The 20066-nt window shown below is 36.2% G+C and overlaps 1 protein-coding gene across 3 annotated transcripts; it reads left to right on the forward strand.

Moving 5' to 3' along the window:
- The first annotated feature begins 1623 nt into the window (after positions 1-1623).
- Positions 1624-19286, forward strand: EXD1 (exonuclease 3'-5' domain containing 1). 3 transcript variants are annotated; one of them, XM_027869945.1, is made up of 11 exons: positions 1624-1798; positions 4430-4498; positions 6998-7052; positions 7449-7582; positions 9803-9861; positions 10948-11034; positions 12124-12228; positions 12334-12414; positions 15912-16055; positions 16716-16907; positions 17691-19286. In XM_027869945.1, the coding sequence occupies exons 1-11, from the start codon at positions 1666-1668 to the stop codon at positions 18243-18245; spliced, it is 1614 nt and encodes a 537-aa protein (XP_027725746.1). In that variant the 5' UTR covers positions 1624-1665; the 3' UTR covers positions 18246-19286. The 3 variants fall into 3 exon arrangements, with proteins under 3 accessions (XP_027725746.1, XP_027725747.1, XP_027725748.1); XM_027869946.1 differs by lacking the exons at positions 6998-7052; positions 7449-7582; XM_027869947.1 differs by lacking the exons at positions 4430-4498; positions 6998-7052; positions 7449-7582.
- The last annotated feature ends 780 nt before the right edge of the window (positions 19287-20066 follow it).

Genomic DNA, 20066 nt, shown 5'->3' on the forward strand with positions numbered 1-20066 from the left:
GCTAATAAGTTACCCATTCTTCATCTATAAAATGATGTGGTAGGATCCAGGGCCTTCCAGGTGGATTGTAGCTTTATATTTAGCTTAGCTTTTCATTGTTGATATTTCCTGAGGTTTCTGTTTACTTTTTACCAGCAAATCCATCAAATCATAGGATTATTTGTTTCCTAATAATCCATATTTTGAGTTTTCCCTTTGTTTTTAGAAGTATACATTTACATATAAAACTTTTAAGCGGCTCATTCTTTAAGCCATTTCAAAAAGGTAACTGATAGAAGTTTTTGTAAATATTTAGAAATAGCTACCTTTTACCCTGATAGTTGTAAAAAAAAAAAAAAATGGGCTGCTGCTTTTAATTTTTTGCGTGGGACCTGTACCATTGTATCCCACTGTTGACATAGGGGTGAACCTGGAGATTTTCCAGGCTCTCTGCCACTGGAGCAAAAGCTCTGGAAGGCCCTGCCAAGCTAGGAAAATTGGAGTATCCTTGCCTCCAAACTATATGATTATCATCTTAAAGAGAAAGTTGGCAACAGGGTGATGCATTTTTCAGTTACAGCAACCTGAGGCAACTAAGGTGGAGGAGTTTGTAGTCTTCATTGGTGGAGGGAGTACTCAGCTAAATCATAAATCCTTGAAATATTAAGTATATGTTTGATTCTTAATCCTATGTTTTTGTACATCTAGGATAAGTTGAGTTTAAATTATATTCACCAGCTTAATAACAGCCTTATTCGATATGAATGTTATACGTGATAAAATATATAACTGCAAAAACCTATTGTGATTTTATTATTACTTATCCTAATTTTTACCTTAGCCATATTAAAGGAAAGTTGTTGAACAGACCAAATAAAGTGAGGGAATAATAGGAGGAAACTGCATTTTGTCTTCTCTTTTATTAGAATCGGCTTTCCCCAGTTTCTTTTTTCTTTCTGTTACTTGTAAATCTTACCTATTTAACTTAGAAAAAAAGAATAGAAAAATAATTTGCTTGAAGATTATGATCTTTTGCTTTGCTTTGTGCTTGTGATACATTTTTACATATAGGACTTGGAGACTGTGCTGTATGCTGGGTAGAATGTAATTTTCTGTATTCAGTGTTAGCATTCATTCAACATTCTTCAAGCAGTCCTGACTCTATATTAGGTTCAGAGATACCCATTTATTTCCCTAGATTGATGCATTGTAGTTATAATATTTAAATGTCAGATGGAGTAAGCAAACTAATAATACATTGGACAACAATTTACCAATGTTGGTTTTTTCCTATTTGCTTTTATTTTGTTTAAGGAGTACTCTTTACCCATATAAATTGTCTTTAGGTACTGTCTGCTTCACGTTTTAGTTAAGGAAACAGAAGAATTTTCCTATAGTTCTTTGGTTTCCAATGTATGACTTTGGGTTGGTGTTTGTGATAGTATATTTCTTACAAAGAACTATTATATACTTCCTGAGAGAGCCCCATAGCATAGTGCTTGGCCATATAATAGGAACTTAAAAAGTGTAGCAAATTTATAATTCTTATTCTTTTCTTTGTCTCTTTCAGGTATAAGAAAAGGAAAAACCAATAGCAAAAAACATCACATTTTCTTTTTGATTTTCAACTGCTTAGAAATTTAAGGAAGCTGAAGGCTTGAAGACTTCTCTTTAGTATCAAACAAGATGGATCCCAGCAGTGATTACCATTTCTTAAACCAGATTCTGGGAAGAAGGGTGAAAATCACTTTAGTCTGTGGCATCTTCCAGGGAGTGCTTCAACATGTGGACCCTAGCAAGATTATTGTTCTGAAAAAAGGTCTTATTCTCTTTGGTTTTTAGTCTTCTGCTTACTATTGTCTCTACTATTCTCTTAAGTGAACCATTACCCATTAAACCAAGGTTTAAATGTTACCATTATGATCATTTGGGAATTGAGGCATTTTCTGCTTTGTGAGAAGTTAGGAGGTTAGATGTCTTTTCCCAACACAGGAGCATTGTAGCATATAATGGTTTGCACAATAACCCATAACTCTGTAAGACTTTTGCCTGTATTTCTATATTCCTTTTTTCCACTAAAGTGAAAATTTTATTACAATTCATATTTGCTTAGAATGTTAAATTCACAGAATCAAAATTGAGTTTGGGAAACTTAGAAATAATTTAGTTCAATTATTTTGTTTTACAGATAAGAAATGTAAGATGACTGAGCCAGGTTTACTTAGCTGGTTAAATGACAAATCCAGGCAACTACTTAGTAAAGTGTTAAATCCCCTAAGTCTAGTTCTGTCTGGTTTGCAATATGACTGTTCTTAGCCTTTTGGGAAACATTTACTCTTATCATTGTGTAGGAAAGGTATTTCCCAGGGTAGTCAGTTACAGAGATTCTAGAAATTAGCTTTCAGATACCTATTGCATGTGAATATATTTTGCATGCAAACACCTATTATTAAGGTTAGCAGCTATTTTAGGGCACTTCCCTTCCCAAGATGCTTCCACAGCAAAACTTTTCTCCATCTCCAATGAAACTGAATTTGGAGAAGGGGTTGATGGGAGGAGAGTCCCTTTGTGCTACTCATAAGCATTATGAGATACAATTTGCAACTGGAAACATATGTTCCTGTAGGGACCATGTAGTTAATGATATTTAGTTATTGGTTCATCTGTGTTTCATGATTGTTGTTGTTTAATCATTTTAGTTGTGTCCCACTCTTCCTCACCCCATTTGGGGTTTTCTTGGCAAAGACTGGAGTGGTTTGCCATTTCCCTCTCCATGTTATATGTGTTACATAAGCTTTTGTGGCTTTAATTTCCATATTAGCTATAACATGATTACTGTGGAAAAGTGAGTTCCAAATTTGAAAGTGTATTTACAAATGAACTTTTGTAACACAGTCCATTTTTAAGAGGCATAGTGGAGCACAGTTCATGCTAGGAAAACACAGGATTATATCTTGGCCTTGGCCCCAACAGTAATCAGTGGTGTGACCTTAGATGTATCACTTAACTGCTCTGAAGCTCAGTACTTCATTTATGAAAGGGGTTATAGTACCTGTATTATCAGCACTTTGTGAATCTTAAGGTTTATATAAGCTATAAATATGACATATTATTAAGCTGGAGAAGTACCTCTGTTCTAAAGGGTAATATGGTAGAGAGAGATTTGTGGTTAGTATTGGTTAGTATTGTAAGATCTGGGTTTTAATTCCTCTGCCACGATTTTATGACCTTGGGATGTTCTTTTTTTTTTTTTTTTTGGTGAGGCAGTGGGATTAAGTGACTTGCCCAAGGTCACACAGCTAGTAAGTGTTATGTGTTTGAGGTTGGATTTGAGCTCAGGTCCTCCTGAATCCAGGGCTAGTGCTTTATCCACTGCACCACCTAGCTGCCCCAACCTTGGGATGTTCTTGAAATCTATTTCCTAATTAACAACATGAAGTTTATGAAAAAACTTACATGGCTATTATGGGCATCAAGTGAGATCATAGATATAAAATTGTTTTGAAAACTATACAAATAATTCTATACAAATCAAAAGTATTATAAAATTAATCTCTACTGTCAAAGCGATTTCCTGCATTATCTACTACATCAAAACAGTTCTACTTTAAAGTCTCCTTCTGTCTGAAATAGGTACAGACTTCTTACCTGAATTTTAAAGTTTATACCTAGACATGCATGTATGTGTATTGGGGGTGGATGTTGTCAATGTCAGCCAGTATTGTATGTTGTGATGTATTCCTCCATCCAAAAAAATACTAAATATTTTAAAACTGATATTGAAGCTTCTTTTCTTTACCCATCCACATTTCATGTCTGTGATTTGATCTGATTGTTGTTCATGAAAATTAAGATTTGTGTGCCTAAAGAGCATTTAGCGCTATGTAAGCTTAGCAAAGTGTAAAATCCCAATTGCCTAAAAAAACAAAGTGTAGAATGGAAAAATGTTGCAAAATTGAGCATAGATTGCCTTTAAGGGGTTTTTGACCTAGAAAAGAGTCTAAAATAGGGAGTATTATAATATTTCTTTCTTTCTTTTTTTTTTTTGGCTAGGCAATGGGGTTAAGTGACTTGCCCAGGGTCACACAGCTAGTAAGTGTTATGTGTCTGAGGTCACCTTTGAATCAGGTCCTCCTGACTCCAGGGCCGGTGCTCTATCCACTGCGCCACCTAGCTGCCCCTGAGTATTATAATTTTTACAGTACTACCAGTCTGTCTAGTTCCTGTTGGTGTATTATGGGATTACTATGTTTTCTGTATTATAGGTTTCAAAGCTGTAACTTAATTTTCACTTTTAACTTTTCTTCTAAGAGATAATATGATAGTAGCTTTATGTTAGATAACTTAGATGTAAGCTTTTAAGAAGCATGGCATTTTATAGATTTGGAGCAATTTCATTATTCTTGTTAATATATAATATTTTGTTAACTTAATTTTTTAAAAAATGTAGTCAAGAATTTGGAGACTGGCCGAAGTGTGCCAGGAGTGAAGATGTTTTTTGGCCATGAGATTGTGAATGGTGAGTGTTTCATCTTGAACAGTAAGACTGATATTTACCCTATTAGTAAACTGAAGTTTGATTCTCCAATATTTGGAATAAAGGGGTAGCATTGCTTTATTTTATTATAATGGGACTTATTTTCTTATACCCTTGATAATATATTTTTAAAAGAAAGATTGTGAAATGCTTTCATACTCCCCAAGGAAATTTCATTAAACATAAAACCACTGGAATTTCCCGTAAAGCCACCGGAATTCCTAGTTTTACCTTTTTATACTTTTTTGAAGCATTGTTTCATAGAATCTCACTGTACATTTGTTAAATTCAATTCAACAAAAGTTTGTTAAGTGCCTCAGTATCTAGGTAATAAAAACAGAAATGAGAACTTCCCTCCCCTCAAGGATTTTACATTCTGCTGGAGGAGATTAAATATGTGTACACAGATTAAATATGATACCAGATTGGGAGTGATAGCAAATTGGTTAAAGGGAAATTTGAAAGGAAGAGAACACTTTCGTTGTGTAGATTAGAGAATGCTTCGTGAGAGGAGGTGACACCGGACATGAGCTTTAAAGGAAGATAATTCCCAAAAAACTGATATGGAGGGCATTCTACTATGCGTTATGACCTGTGTAGTTACACAAAGCTGGGAGTTTGGTGTTGGGTTTGGAGAAATGGCAAGTAATCCAGTTTGTCTGAAATAGTATATGAATGGAGGTAAAGTGAATGAAGTCCAGAAAAGTAGTTTGGTATTGGATGGTAGTAAGGATGGTCTTAATTTTTAGGCCAAGGAATTTGCATTTTATCCTAAAGACAGTGAGGGGTCAACTGAGCATTTATGACCAGAACAATAACATGGTCAGGCCTATGGATTAAAAACTTTTTTTTGGCAATTATATCAGGGAAGAGAGCAACTGAAAGTAGGAGGACTAGTTAGTAGCTTTTTGTAATGGTCTTAGCAAGAAGTAATGAAGGCCTGAAGTAAAGTGATAGTTGTATTAATAGAGAAAATGAAGAGAGAGAAGAGAGATGTCGTAGAGCTAGAATCCATTAGATTTGGCAGCCGATTATTTGTGAGGTATTGATAAGGGAGGAAGGGGAGTCAAGGATGACTCCAAGATTTTGAACCTGAGTACAGAGATGGGGAAGTTTAGAAGAGGAGGGAAAGGAGAGATAAATAATTCATTTTGAGAGATGCTGAATTTGAAATGCTAGTGGTGGCTAATAGGCTGTTGAAGATGCAGGACTAAAGTTTAGGAGTGATAGTAAGGCTGTGTGTAATTTACTAGAGAATACATCATATAAAAGGAGAGAATATATAAGCAGAGAAAGTCTTCCAAGACAGAAAGCCCTGGGAGACATCTGTGGTTAAAAGGTGGGAGCAGGATGATAAATTAGTTGGGAGTGAGAAGAAATGGTCAGACAGATTAAAGGAGAACAGGGAGAAAGTAAGGTTTTGAAAATCTAGGGAAGAGAGAGAATCCAGAAGGAGGAATTGATCATGACTACTGAAGAGGAAGATTGGGAAAAGTCTGTTGGATTTAGTAATTAGTAGAGCATTTGGTAAACTCTGGTTTTTTTTTTTTTAAGTGAGGCAATCAGGGTTAAGTGACTTGCCCAAGGTCACACAGCTAGTACGTGTCGAGTGTTTGGTCTGAGGCCAAACTCAGGTCCTCCTGACTTCAAGGCAGGTGCTCTATCCACTGTGCCACCTAGCTGCCCCTCATTTGGTAAACTCTGAAAAGAATAGTTTCAATAGTGAATAATATTCACTGGTCTACATTAATGGAGAGAAATCTTTTTTAAATTTTTATTAATTTTTTTGGAGAGAAATCTTGCTATGAATAACTTGAAATAAGGTAATATAAAAGTTTGTAATATAAGAGAGGATGACTTAGCAAATGTGGTGTGCAAGTAAAGGGAAAGGACCTTAGAACTCATTTGAGTGACCACAAAAGCTTTGGAGGGGCCAGGAGGAGGAAAGAACGACAAGAGTGATCCCAGTTGTTGTTGAGACAACTGAAAAGCTGTCAAAGAACATAGCATCGAAGGGAGCAAATGATCCTTGGACCACGCGGATAATTTGGAGCTGATGTATTGTTGCTTGTTCTTTCTGTTAACTACTTGATAGTAAGTGTACATAAGTGTGTAATTCTTAAATGAAACTGAACACTATAATAATAATGACCAAGTTTGGCCTAGAGAATAGATAAGAATATTTGCCTCTTTCCCTTCATTGTATAGATGGGATTATGGGGGTGGCCTCTTATATATGATATCAGACAGTGTCACTTGGTTTTGATTTTTAAAAAAAATCTTTGTTAGAAGGGAAGGATCATTGGGAAGAGAAGAGGAATATATACAGAAGGGGAAATGGTATAAGAGCAAAAGGCATCAATAAAACTTTATATTTCTCAAAGCTTATTTCTTGTGTAGGGTGACATGATCAGGGTCTGTTTTTGAGGGGATTATGATGACTTCTATGCGGGGAACTATTGGAAACTGATTTTTTTTTAGTGGAACTGCTGGATGATGTGGAACAAGGAGTAGGAGAAAAAACAGCTTCTGTCAGGTATGGAGAAGGAATAATTTTTTTAATCATGATGTTTCAGGAATATATTCACTAATGTAACCTTGGTCGGGATAAAAAGTCTTTCCTGTACTTTATCAGCCAAATTTTTCTTGAACTGGTCTGAAAAGTTGTTTTGATGTAAGAAAAATTACAGGGGATGTGGGGGGTGGCTTTTTCCATTTTGTAGATAATTTTTCTTTCTTAAGAGAGTTAGCCAAAAGAACTAGGTCCTTTTTATTAGATTCGGTTAGTCAATAAGCATTTGCTATATGCCAGGTGTGCTAAGGCAAGATTACCCTTGTAGGATCTGCAGTGCTATACTACTGATATAAGGCAAAATCTATATATGTCAATGGTAGTAGAGAATAAATACCTCTGAGTGTTGTCTTAACGTAGGGATAGCCTAAATACAGAAGAAACAAGGATGGACAAAGTGAAAGAAGCAGACCAGAATATGAATGATTCAGCTTCATCTTCCCTTGAGTCACATACTATCACCTTGCTGAATGACCTAAAATACAGTCCCTCAGGTAATTAATTGATAGTGGGCCTGGAAGGCAGGATCTGGTACTATGAATTTTCCACAATGAGGTTTATTATGGCTTCAAACTTTTCAGGATTTGACCTAGTGTTGATTATCCTAATGAAAGCATAAAATCCTCCTCTCTCCCTAATGATTCTTCTCTTCTAACAAAGATTTTTTTCTTTTTTCTTTTTAAAATAATTAATTTATTTTTAGTTTTCAACATTTACTTCCATAAGATTCTGAGTTTTAAATTTTCTCCCTTTCCTCTCCCCTCCCCACAACGGCATGCAATCTGATATAGACTACATATACATTCATATTAAGCATATTTTCACATTAGTCATGATGTAAAGAATAATTAGAACTAATGAAAGGAACCATGAGAAAGAAGAAACAAAACAAAACAATGAAAGAAAAGGAGAGCAAATAGTACGCTTCCTTCTGCATTCAGACTCCAAAATTTTTTCTCTGGATGTGGATAGTATTTTCTATTCTGAGTCTCTTGGACTTGTCTTAGATCCTTGCATTGCTGAGAAGAGCTAAGTCTATCAGTCAGTCATCGCACAATGTGGTTGTTACTGTGTACAACAAAGATTTTTTTTTAAATCAAAACCAAGTAACAAAGTTCATTTAGAAGAACAAAAGGTCAGGAACTTCAAAGAAACCAGGGTAAAACAGATGTAAAGGAAGCAGATCAGTAGTAATAGACCTTAAACCATATTATAAGGTGAGAGCATTGTTGTAGTGTAAAATGGATAATTTTGATTATTTTAAGTTAAAATTTTTTGTATAAATAAAACCTATGCAGCCAAGGATAGAAAGAATGCAGAAAATTGGGAAAAAAACTTTCATAGACAGTGTCTCAGATAGAATGGGATTGGGTTGGAATATTTCTGTAGTGGAGGAAATGATGAACCGCTTGATTTAGAAAAACATGGAAAGACTTGGACATATGAAAGAAGATGATATCCATCTTCAGAGAAACAAATGACAAATAGAAATAAGCACAGTATGGTCTTACATACATGTGTATGAGTGTATATGTGTATGTTTATAGGTATCTTTATATGTATTATATATATGTGTGTGTATGTATATATATGTATGTATATACATACACACACATACACAGATACATATTCTTGCTTAATTGTAGCCTTCTGAGGGGGGAGGGAAAAAAAGTAAAAGTGCACAGCAGAGAACAAAAGAAAACTGACAAGGAAGCAAAGAAAAACTGGACAGTTTTGAAAATAATGTGTAGTATTTATTATATAGGTTCTTGAAATGGAAATTAATTGTTTTATATTGAATCCTCTTATGTTCTGTTGTGTACACGGCAATTTTTTCCTTTTCTTATTTTGTATTTAAGTTTAAAATAAACTTAAAAAAAATCAAAACCAAGTGACACTGATATCATACATAACAGGCCTCCTCCATCATCCCCCTATCTATACAATGAAGGGAAGGAGGTAGATTTTTCTTATCTATTCTCTAGGCCAAAAATTGTAACCTGCATCATTTCCTCTGGGTATCTACGTAATAAAATAACATGGTATTGAAGATAGGATAAATGTACAATACAAACTGGCATCTAGGTGGTGCCATAGTGTACAGAGTGCAGGACCCGGAGTTAGGACCTCATCTTGCTGAGTTGAAATGTAATCTCAGACACCCAGTAGCTGTGTGACCCTGGGCAGGGCACTCAACCCTGTCTGCCTCAGTTCTTCATCTGTAAAATAAGCAGGACAAGGCAGCGGCAAATCACTCCAGTGTCTCTGCCAAGAAAACTTCAAATGGGCTTACGGACACAACTAAAAAGCAACCCAGCAACATGCCAACTGATGGATGAGATAGCCATTTGTCTAAGATAATGGACTTTTTATTCATAACCCATCTTCCAGATTTATTTAAGACTAGATTATTTTCTGTTATTGCAAGAATTATTGTGAAATTAACACAGGGCCTAGACCAGAGGATTTCTTAGGTTTCTTTACAAGGATGAAAGCATTGAAACGTCAGAGGAAATTGTCACTGGTGTTCTCTTTCCTATGCCTATGTTCAAAGTAAAGATGTGGGGATAGTAGATAGGTCTGACAGACAATAATGAAGATTCTTTAGGTATTTGATTTGCATAAGGGGAAGGTTTATGAATATGGCCAAAACTGGGGGGCCAGTTCCATTGGTGAAGAGAGATTTGTCTGTAATTGCTGTCTTTCTCATTCAGAGGAAGAAGATGTGACGTACACAGTAGTTAATCAGTTCCAACAGAAGTTTGGTTCTGCTGTAAGTATTACTTAAAACTCTTTGTCATCTCTTCTATGCCATATAGATTTTAACGTTACTGGTCAAAATTTTGTAATATTTTAGATAGTTTTGTCCATTGATTAGTTCCAATTTTTTCAAGAGTTTCAAGTTTCAAGAGTTGTTAATTTGAAAAATTTTAGGGGTCAAAGACTTCATTTTGGTTTAATAATTAATAAAAGGAACCTGAAATTTATAGAACCTTATAATTGGAAAATATCTTAGAGGTCCAGCCCCTGAGACCTGAAGGATGAGTCCATTCTATAGCATACTAGATTTGAAGAGACTCGGTTCTGTTCTCAATTCTGCTCTCTTCAGTCACTCAACAAAAAGACATGTTTTAAATTTTGTCCTTGTCATTATTATTATAATAGACTTAGGGTTGGTAGGGACTTTTGGAAATCATCTTGCCTTCTTTTCTTCCTCTTCCCTCTATTGGTTTTATAGACAAGGAAATCATTTCTGAGACAGTATGTGACTTGTCCAAAGTCTCACAGAGAACAAATGGACAAGCTAGGATTAGATTGCACGTTCTCTGGCTCCGAATCCAGTGCTCTCTCCACTGAATCATGTTATGTTAACTTCATGTAGAACTTTTTAGTTCGTCTGAACAAAGAAAGACAATATACAACTATAATTAACAGCATTGTAGAATTTGGGATTAATAAACCTTGAAATTTCTCTGCAAAAACAGCTATAGCATTTGTGCTAGCAGGAGCTGTACCAGTTTCTATTCCTTTTATTCTGACTTGTAAATGTGGTTAATTTCCAAGGTTAGGATTTCTTTGCTGAGCTTACCAGTGAAGGAAATAAGTCACAGATGGGAAACTTGCTGCCTTAAGGCCACATGTGGCCTCCAGGCTGCAGGTTCCCCATCCCTGAAATAAGTAATGCTTAATGCAGGTTTGGTAAGGCAAGTTTTTATAAGATAACAGGTTCATCAAAGTGCAGATGTTTATTTTATGTGAAAATTCTTTCATTGCTAAAACTTGAGTCCTACTAATATCCCTCTCCTTTGTTGATTAGCCTGAGAGTTTTCAGGAACTGTTTTCTTTTGGTTGTTACTAGATGCTGCACATCAAGAAACAGAGTGTCCTGAGTGTGGCAGCTGAAGGAGTTAATTTATGTCGTCATGGGAAACTCTGTTGGCTTCAGGTAAAGAAAAGATTTCTTTGAAACTTTGAAATTTCTTTGAAATCAACTTATCCCTTTTTGATTTATCTACCTCAGAGTATATAGTAAGCTATATTGACACTTGTCCAATTTTTGTTGCCCATTTAAAATGTAAGCATCTGGATAAATAAGAGTTTTTGGATTGTGAAGCTTCAGGTGATGGGTATCTAGCATAATACTATGTTCACATTGGTATATGGTTATTACCTAGAGATCATACAAATGGGAAAAGGACCCACATGTACAAAAATATTTATAGCAGCTCTTTCTGTGGTGGCAAAGAATTGGAAGTTGAGGAGATGTCCATCAATTGGGGAATGGCTGAACAAGTTGTGGTATATGAATGTAATGGAATACTACTGTGCTATAAGAAATGATGAACAGGCCGACTTCAGAAAAACCTGGAAAGACTTGTATGGACTGATGCTGAGTGAAATGAGCAGAACCAGGAGAACACAGTAACAGCTACATTGTGCAATGACTGACTTTGATAGACTTAGCTCTTCTCAGCAATGCAAGGATCTAAGACATCTCCAAAAGACTCATGATGGAAAATGCTGTCCACATCCAGAGAAAAAACTTTGGAGTCTGAATGCAGATGGAAGCATACTATTTGTTCTCCTTTTCTTTTGTTGTTTTGTTTTGTTTCTTCTTTCTTGTGATTCCTCCCATTAGTTCTAATTGTTCTTTACATCCTGACTAATGGGAAAATATGCTTAATATGAATGTATATGTAGAGCCTGTATCAGATTACATGCTGTCTTGGGGAGGGGGCAGGAGAGGAAGGAGGAGAAAATTTAAAACTCAAAATCTTATGGAAGTGAATATTGAAAACTAAAAATAAATAAATTATTTAAAAAAAAAAAAGCAAAAGAAAATAGCCCAGATTATTTGTGGGTCCTTTCTCAAGTAATTTTAAACCTGTTTAGAAAAATCTTTATAAACACATTCCATAGCATAAAAGCATGGATGTCAAACTTTTTGTTACATCTTTCTTGTTCTTCAGTCCTTGAACCCTTTCCTTCACAATTCAGTCCTGGGGTTCATGTGCCTTAATGGTTTTTTTTGTAGGTGGCAACAAGTAGTCGGGTTTACTTATTTGACATTTTCCTTCTGGGAAGTCGAGCTTTCAATAACGGACTTCAGATGGTGTTGGAGGATAGGAAGATTTTGAAAGTGAGTCTGAGTAACTCTCCTGATACGTGAATGAAGGCGGGCGGTCTGAGAGTGGGGTTTGTGCTGTCAGTCCGGTCCTAATCACCTGGTTTTCTCGTTCTTCAGGTCATTCATGATTGTCGCTGGCTTTCTGACTGCCTTTCTCATCAGTATGGAATTGTTCTTTCTAATGTATTTGACACACAGGTGTGTGCAGTTATGATAGCTGATGTTTATATTATGCTATACAGAACATTTTCCCATAACCTGGGGAGGCAGGGAGTGCAGTAGTGCTATCTCTATTGTACAGACAAGACTGAGGTTCAGAGAGGGAACTTGCCTAAGGTGACCCTTGTAGTGAGTGTCAGAACCAAGACTCTAGCATGAGTCTTTGTATTCTTCAGCTCATTACTCTTGTCACTGTTTCCCTGTATACCTCCTCTGGCATACAGAGGTATACTGGAATATGTATATTTTGTTGTTTGTATCCGTAGAAAACAGTAGATTCTGATTCAGAAGAATAAATGAGTTACTTTTTAATATAGGATGTACTAAAGTTTTTAAAGTTCTCTTGAAAGAAACATGACAAAAAATAAAATCAACACCTCATTATGCTACATGGCTAGTCCCATTGTATAAAGAGGAGAAATTCAGAAATCTGGTAGTGAATCACAAGGTCTCAGAATTGAAAGGGAATTCAAAGGCTGCTAAATCCTTCTGCAGCATCCTTCGTAGGTGTTCATCTGCCCTTTTCTTGAGACCTCCATTGTACCTATTGAGGCATCCCATCATGCTTTTGGACAGGTAGGCACTTTTTTTTTTTATATCAAACCTAATGGCGTGACCTTGAGACCCTTCTATTCTGGTTATCTTCTTATGTATACTCTTCAGCTTAAGAACAGTGCAGTCTACCTTAAAACATGGAATCTCAAACAGAAAACAGTCTTCCACCTGTGGTCTAAGCAGGGCACAGTGTGGTAGGGCTATCACCTCCCTTGTTCTGGACACTGTTCCATCCTTAGTGTACCTAAGATCACACTGATAATTTGGCATCTTGTTTCCCTGGTGACATCTTTTTAAGAAAACTGTTTTTGGAAAGTTGGAATATTTGAACTCATATGTAGGAATTTGCATTTTCTTTAGTAATTGCATTTTATTAGATTTGGTTCATTGTTCTGGTCTATCAAGAACTTTTTGATCCTGATGTCCATTGTGTTAGTTATCCTTTCCAGCTTTGTATTATACACAGATTTGATAAGCCTGACATTGACTACTTCATTGAAGTCACTGATAAATGTGAAGTAGCTGAGAAATTAGAAGAGAACCCTTGGGCATTCCACTAATTTGACATCATCTCAGGAATCCAAATCTACCTAATTATTCTATCATTTAGCCTTCATCTGTCTTCTCCATAAGAATATTAGGAAAGACTGTCAAGTACTTTGACTTCTAGGTAAAAGTTGTTTATGACATTCTCTTCTTCTACCAGTCTAGTAGCCCCATGTCAAATAATGAAGTGAAGTTAATCCATTATAACCTGACTTGACTAGGCCATGTTTTCCTTTTTAGATATTCACTACCTTTAATGACATTCTAGGATTTTTCTGGGAAATGAAATCAAGCTTACCACTCTTTGCCTTATAGATTCCACCTTCTTAACTGCTTTGAAAATTGGAACATTTGTCCTCTTGTCCTATAGCACTTCTCCTTTTCTCAGCAGTCCTTCAGAGATTATTGATAGAGTGGGTTAGCAATCACATCTGCAGGTTCTTGCAGTCACCCGAGGCTGGAATTTTCATGAATCTGCTGACTTGAGGAGAAAGAGCTCTGACAAAAGCAAAATGTTTTCTCCTTGAACATCTTGAGTTTGAATACCCCATTAGTCATTTTTGTTTTGTCCTTTCCAGTTCAGAGGATGCCACTTGTGTTTCTCTAATCTTCACCCAAATATCATGCTTTACCCTTCCAGTTCTGAGACTTCCTCCCATGGGCATTTCTTGATAGATGTTGCTATTCTACACCTGTCTCCTCTTTCTCCTTGCATGCTTTTTCTTCCTTTAGAGCCATATCCTAGTCATGGGCTTCATCTCACCAAGTCTCAGGAATAACTGTGAAGTAAGCTTGGCCTCTTCATATCAGGATCTCAGGTCATTTTGTACAGGTCACCTGTACTTTGTGCATTTGTATGTAGACATCTGAAATCATGGCTTTTAGTGTTCATTCCTTAAAGACAATACCAGGAGATGAAAAATGATTCACTTGTGAGAATCAGGATGCTTGTGGATGAGGTTTGCATGTCAAAACTGGGCAGAGGCAGGGAATGAAATATGCTCCATAATAGCATGGAAAGAGTGTCTAGCTCAAATGATCTGTTTTTCTTAGAATCCTTTGGCATTTAGGATAGTCTTAGAGTAGGGCAGCTAGGTGGCACAGTGGATAGAGCACTGGCCCTGAAGTCAGGAGGACCTGAGTTCAAATCTGGCCTCAGACTTGACACTAGCTATGTGACCCTGGGCAAGTCACTTAACCCCAATTGCCTTAAAAAAGAAATTAGGATAGTCTTAGAGAAACCCTGTCGTCCAGAACTAAAAGGAAACTTAAATTCCTGGTTATGGCCTTGGGAGCAAATAAATTCAAGCAGCTAATTTCACAGTGATTTGCAGTAGGCTTTTTAAAGCTTCTCTTAGGCCGCCAGGTTTGGGCCAATAGTGGGGTTCTAGTTTGAAGCCTTTTTAGGACAGGAGATAAAATTAATCTCAACTCATCAACAAATATAATAAACTAAAAAGCTGTATAAGTTTTGTTGGGCAGTAACTGCAGAAAAATCAAGTCTCTGTTCATTGAAACCATAGATTGGTTTATGTTTGTTGTGGTTTTTCACACAGGAACCTTCGTGTTATTTTTCTCTGTTAGGATTTTTTTTTCAGGACCTTTCTGACTTTCAGGCTATTTCACTAAATAAGAGATTTCCTCTGTGCTTACCCCTCAGCTCAACAAAAGTACCACTCTGTAGTTAAGGAGTTGTTCTCCTGGGGTTATCCCTAGGTCTTCTTTTTTCCTTACTTTTTGCCTGTGTATATCTTATAAAGAAGGCCTTGCTGTGACCTTTTCAGACTTCTCTCAGATATCCATAGACTAGGAAGCAGGAGTTCAAGACAGATTTATATGATCCATTTATTATATGTCTATTTTGTTGTTATTATCTGTGCTAATGGAGTTTGTAGATAAATTTATTTTTAACATTAATTACAACTACCTTCTCTATCAAATCTTCACCTGAATGAACAAACAGCGTATTTGGTTCTTGAATTTTACTTCTTTATTGTGTCTCTAATGAAAGTACTCGTGGCCCTTGACAAAAACAAAAGTATTAGGCAGGGATAGTTCATGAACTAGATAATTAGTTTTTGGAGAGATCAGCAGTTGATTGTATAGCATGAGCACAGGGTACAGACCATTTGTGCCATGATGGAATAGTACTAGCATCATAGATTTAGAGTCAGAAGAGACCTTATAGAATCCACCTAGTCAGACCCTCTTATTTTATAGATAATAAAACTGAGGCTTAAAGAAGGTAAGTGATTTGTACCAGGTCACACAGATATTAACTACATTACTGTGTTTTTGTAATTCTACTTTATAGTGTTTTCACACTGCACAAATATTTTTGGGTGATTTTTTATTTTTATTTTTTAATATAACAGGTGGCTGATGTCCTTCAGTTTTCTATGGAAACAGGTGGCTTTCTTCCACACTGCATCAGTACCTTGCAGGAGAGCTTAATTCGACACCTTAAAATGTCCTCCAAATGTGTCTCCTTCCTGGATGACAAGCAAAAGATGGTTCAGGTGATTGGTAGAGACTTTCAAAGAATATTCTGCATGGTATTGCTTTTTCTAGTGTTTGTTGAATCAGGTGATCAGCTTATGTAAGGGAAGAGCTAAATGCAATCTAAAAGAATGGGTAGTACCAAATTCTGAATTTTCCTGTTTTGGAAAATCTTTGTAACCTTGCCAAGACTAGTCTTATTGAATTTCCAAAGAGTTGTTCTCTGAAAGCATTCAGTTTTCAAGTTTGGGGGTAGAGGGTCAAGATTCTTAATTGAAGGAATAGGAGTCAAAATTTTTCCCAGCTGCTTCTCACAAAGAAAGGATAATTTCTTCAGCTACTGAGGAGATCTGATGATGATCCCAAAATTTTAGGTCATGGCCACAAGAATCATAAGACTTGTTCATTTATCTTTACTAGGCCTAGCTCTGAGTGAAGAAGTCTCCATCTGATTAGAAGTTAGCCTTCTCTGATCTTTTGAAATTTGAGGAGGCAGAGCATGAGATATACTTCCTTATAAGGAAACATTAAGAAATAGTTGACAAAATTATCAACTAAGCACAGGGTAATAATTCAGGAAGCTGCTACTCCTTGAGTGAGTAAAGGAAACATGGATAAAAGTAGATATTAGCTTTAAATATTTGCTTATAATTCAGAAGACATTATTTTGATGGCTATAGGAGAATCCTGAAATATGGTTTATGCGACCTCTCCCACCTTCCTTGCTGAGAGTGCTAGCCCTGGAGACGACATATTTGCTGCCCCTGCGCTTGTTGCTTCTGGATGAGATGATGTCTGACTTGACTACGATGGTGGATGCGTACTTAAATACCTATCGGGAAGGGTCTGGAGATCTGTTGGGAGGCACAGAGGTAGGCACAATTTTGCTTGTAGGTAGATGACAAAAAGACCTCGGTATTCTTAATTTTTATTTTATTTTATTTTTTATTTTTGGTGAGGCAATCAGGGTTAAGTGACTTGCCCAGGGTCACAAAGCTAGTGAGTGTCAAGTGTCTGAGGTCAGATTTGAACTCGAGTCCTCCTGAGTCCAAGGCCAGAGCTCTATCCACTGTGCCATCTAGCTGCCCCAATATTCTTAATTTTTTAGGGAAAACAGTGGGACTATTCTACTTAAAATGTTTACTAAATCAACATTTATAGGGAACTTTGATTTATAGAGTGCTTTCCTTACAATAATCTTGTGAGGCAGGTCATGCAAGTATTATTCTTATATGCAGTTGAGGAAACTAAGAGAGAGAGAATAAGAGACTTGTCCATCATCACACAGTAAGTGTTGGCACCTGGACTTGAACTTAGGTTTTCTGACTCCATGTATTTTTATCATTACATTGAGCTGTTTCCCAGTTGCTATAGCAAACTTTATATTGATGGCATTGCATGGGGAAAAATGTTCTCATTGGGGCCACATTCTGGAATTATTTGCCACCATATACACATTCATACCAGGTCTTGTCTTAAAAAATTGTGAATGAACTTATTAATTTCCATCCTCAATACTAGTTGATGTCACTAGAGGGCACTGTATTAACATAATTTAAGGTATAGGCAATTGCTTGCAAGTAAGTATAAGATGATTTCAAATACAGTATTAAAAAGTTTTGAAAAAGCAGGAATGTTTCTTTCTCTTTCCTTAGGCATCATGTATGGAGCTGCCAGAGGAGTTGCGTCAGCTGATGGATTTCCAGAGACTTCGAAGAGAACGAGCCATGAAAGATTATGAGACAAATGCAGAGGGTCTCCTAGTTAGACCACAGCTAATATATCCCAAAGAAAAGTCAGTGGAAGAAGGGAAACAAAAAAGCACTAGAGATTCTTTGCCTTTTGAAAGAGCCATGCTTCCTAAAGCTTTGGATTTAGGTTGTCTCAAACCTCAGCAGGCTCGGGAAGATACATGTTTGCAGAAACAAGAAACAAAATATGACAGCAAACAAATGAGAACAAAATATCAACATTCATCTTCCACAGAAGATGCAGAAACAGGTGACTCTACCACAAAGACATCTAGTTGCTTTGGTCGACAGGGGTCAAAAGATGTCAAAATAACTCGGAAGGAACAAACTGATACGCCAAAACAGACACAATCCAGCATGTCCTTGCAAGAGAAAATAGAGCTGCTATTGATGGGGGGAAAGGAAGATGAGAATGTGGAAAATAAAATGTCTGTCTCTTTCTCTTCTGCAGGAAACTAACACTTCAAGAGATTACTTTCAACCTTTAAAGAGATCTGTAGTTCCCTAATCTTATTCTTGCTCAGCCTTGGAGAAGCCTGACTCCTAGCTAAATTCATATATAAAACCTTAAAGTAACTAGCTGCTCTGTAAACCTGGAAGCTGGCTCACAGCCCCAGTCATGGAACATGTGTGTAGTCATTCTGTGCCTACTAAAATTCACCGCTTCTCTCAAAACTAAACCAAACCTACCGCAAACAAAGAGCTGACTTTCTGAATTTTAGTTTCAATCATATTTACTTACAGAGCACTTTGCTATTGATACATTATAATTTTTATTGTTTTTAACCTGTTTTTTTTGGCTTTGTTTTGAATGACTTACCTGTTTTGTGCTATAAACAAGCATCAGCAGATTACATTTCAAGTTTCTTTCTGCCAAGGAAATTCTTTTAGTTTCTTTGTACTTGATTTATTTATCTCTGTTCTTGAAGCAATACACTGTCAACTGCTTAGCACAAGGATTTGACATTGTGTTCATTTCATAAATTATATCTAAAGGGTTTTCTTCAAATCCGTAGTCAAGATTCTCATGCTTGGGCCGGGGTACTTCCTTAGGTGCTGAGTGTTTGCTTATTGAGCCTATGCAGTTTGGAATTTATAATTTTTTCAAAATTTTGTTTATTAAAGATAAATAAGCTTATTTTGGTACTTGATGGTCTCACCAAGTTTGCTGAGGGGATCAAGATTTGATTTTTATGAAATAATCCAGAACAAACCCAGGTATTTTTAGAACGTGGTATTTTGAAAGGTACTTTGAAAGGTACTCATGTCCTGATTTTAATGATTGGAGTGGATAGCCATAACAGGGCATTTGATGAAGCCTGGGAAAACTCAGGACAATTTAGTCACTTTATTTAATAATTCCAAATTGCTTTCCAGAATTACTGGACCAATTCACGCTCCACCCATATGGCATCCTTGTACCATTCTTTCCACAACCAGTACAAAAGCAATTATTCCCATCTTTTGTTATCTTTGACAATTTGTTTCCTGTGAGTTAAAACCAACCTCAGTTGTTTTGATTAGCATTTCTGTTATTAGTGATTTGGAGCATTTCATATGGTTGTTCATATGGTTTATAATTTTTATTCTGAGAACATTTTATTTGTATCCTTTGATTATTTATTGGGGAATCGCTTTTGATCTGTTATTTTTTAGTTTTTTATGTATCTTGAATAGCAGAGCTCTATCAGAGGTATTTTATGTAGGCTCCCCTTGCCCCAGTCATCAGATTCTCTTCTTATCCTAGGGGCCTTAGTTTAATTATTACAAAAACCTTTTAGTTTTACACAATCTTTTTAAGTGATGACTTTCTGGGAGAAAAATATAAAGGAAAAAAGTAGATGATATGAAGCAAAAGATACATAAAAGCATTTAAAAATAGGTAAATGTAGGACATATGCAAAGAAATTTAGTTTAGATCAGTTAGGAGATATGAGAATCTAGCTGAGGTCATGATAGAGGGAGTGGAGAAGGGGACAGATGGCCAATGTTATGATGTTAACAGTAGCTTTGACAAGACTTTGCAACTGAATGGATATGTAGAATGTTTGTAACATAACAAATAAAAGAGCTATCTTTTATTCAAGTCAGTTAGTTTATTAAGTGCCTATTATGTTGTAGACAACTGTCCTGAGCATATAAATAAAAACAAAACAGTCTCAGCCTTTCGGAAGTTTATATTCTACTGCAAGGTGTTACAATTTTTACAAATATGTACTATGTACAAAGTAATTAGCATTGTGGCAAACGGCTGGAGGATGGGGAGAGGTCAGAAAAGTC

Source organism: Vombatus ursinus, unplaced genomic scaffold (assembly GCF_900497805.2).
Source record: "Vombatus ursinus unplaced genomic scaffold, bare-nosed wombat genome assembly UNPS02014794.1, whole genome shotgun sequence".
Taxonomy (NCBI): domain Eukaryota; kingdom Metazoa; phylum Chordata; class Mammalia; order Diprotodontia; family Vombatidae; genus Vombatus; species Vombatus ursinus.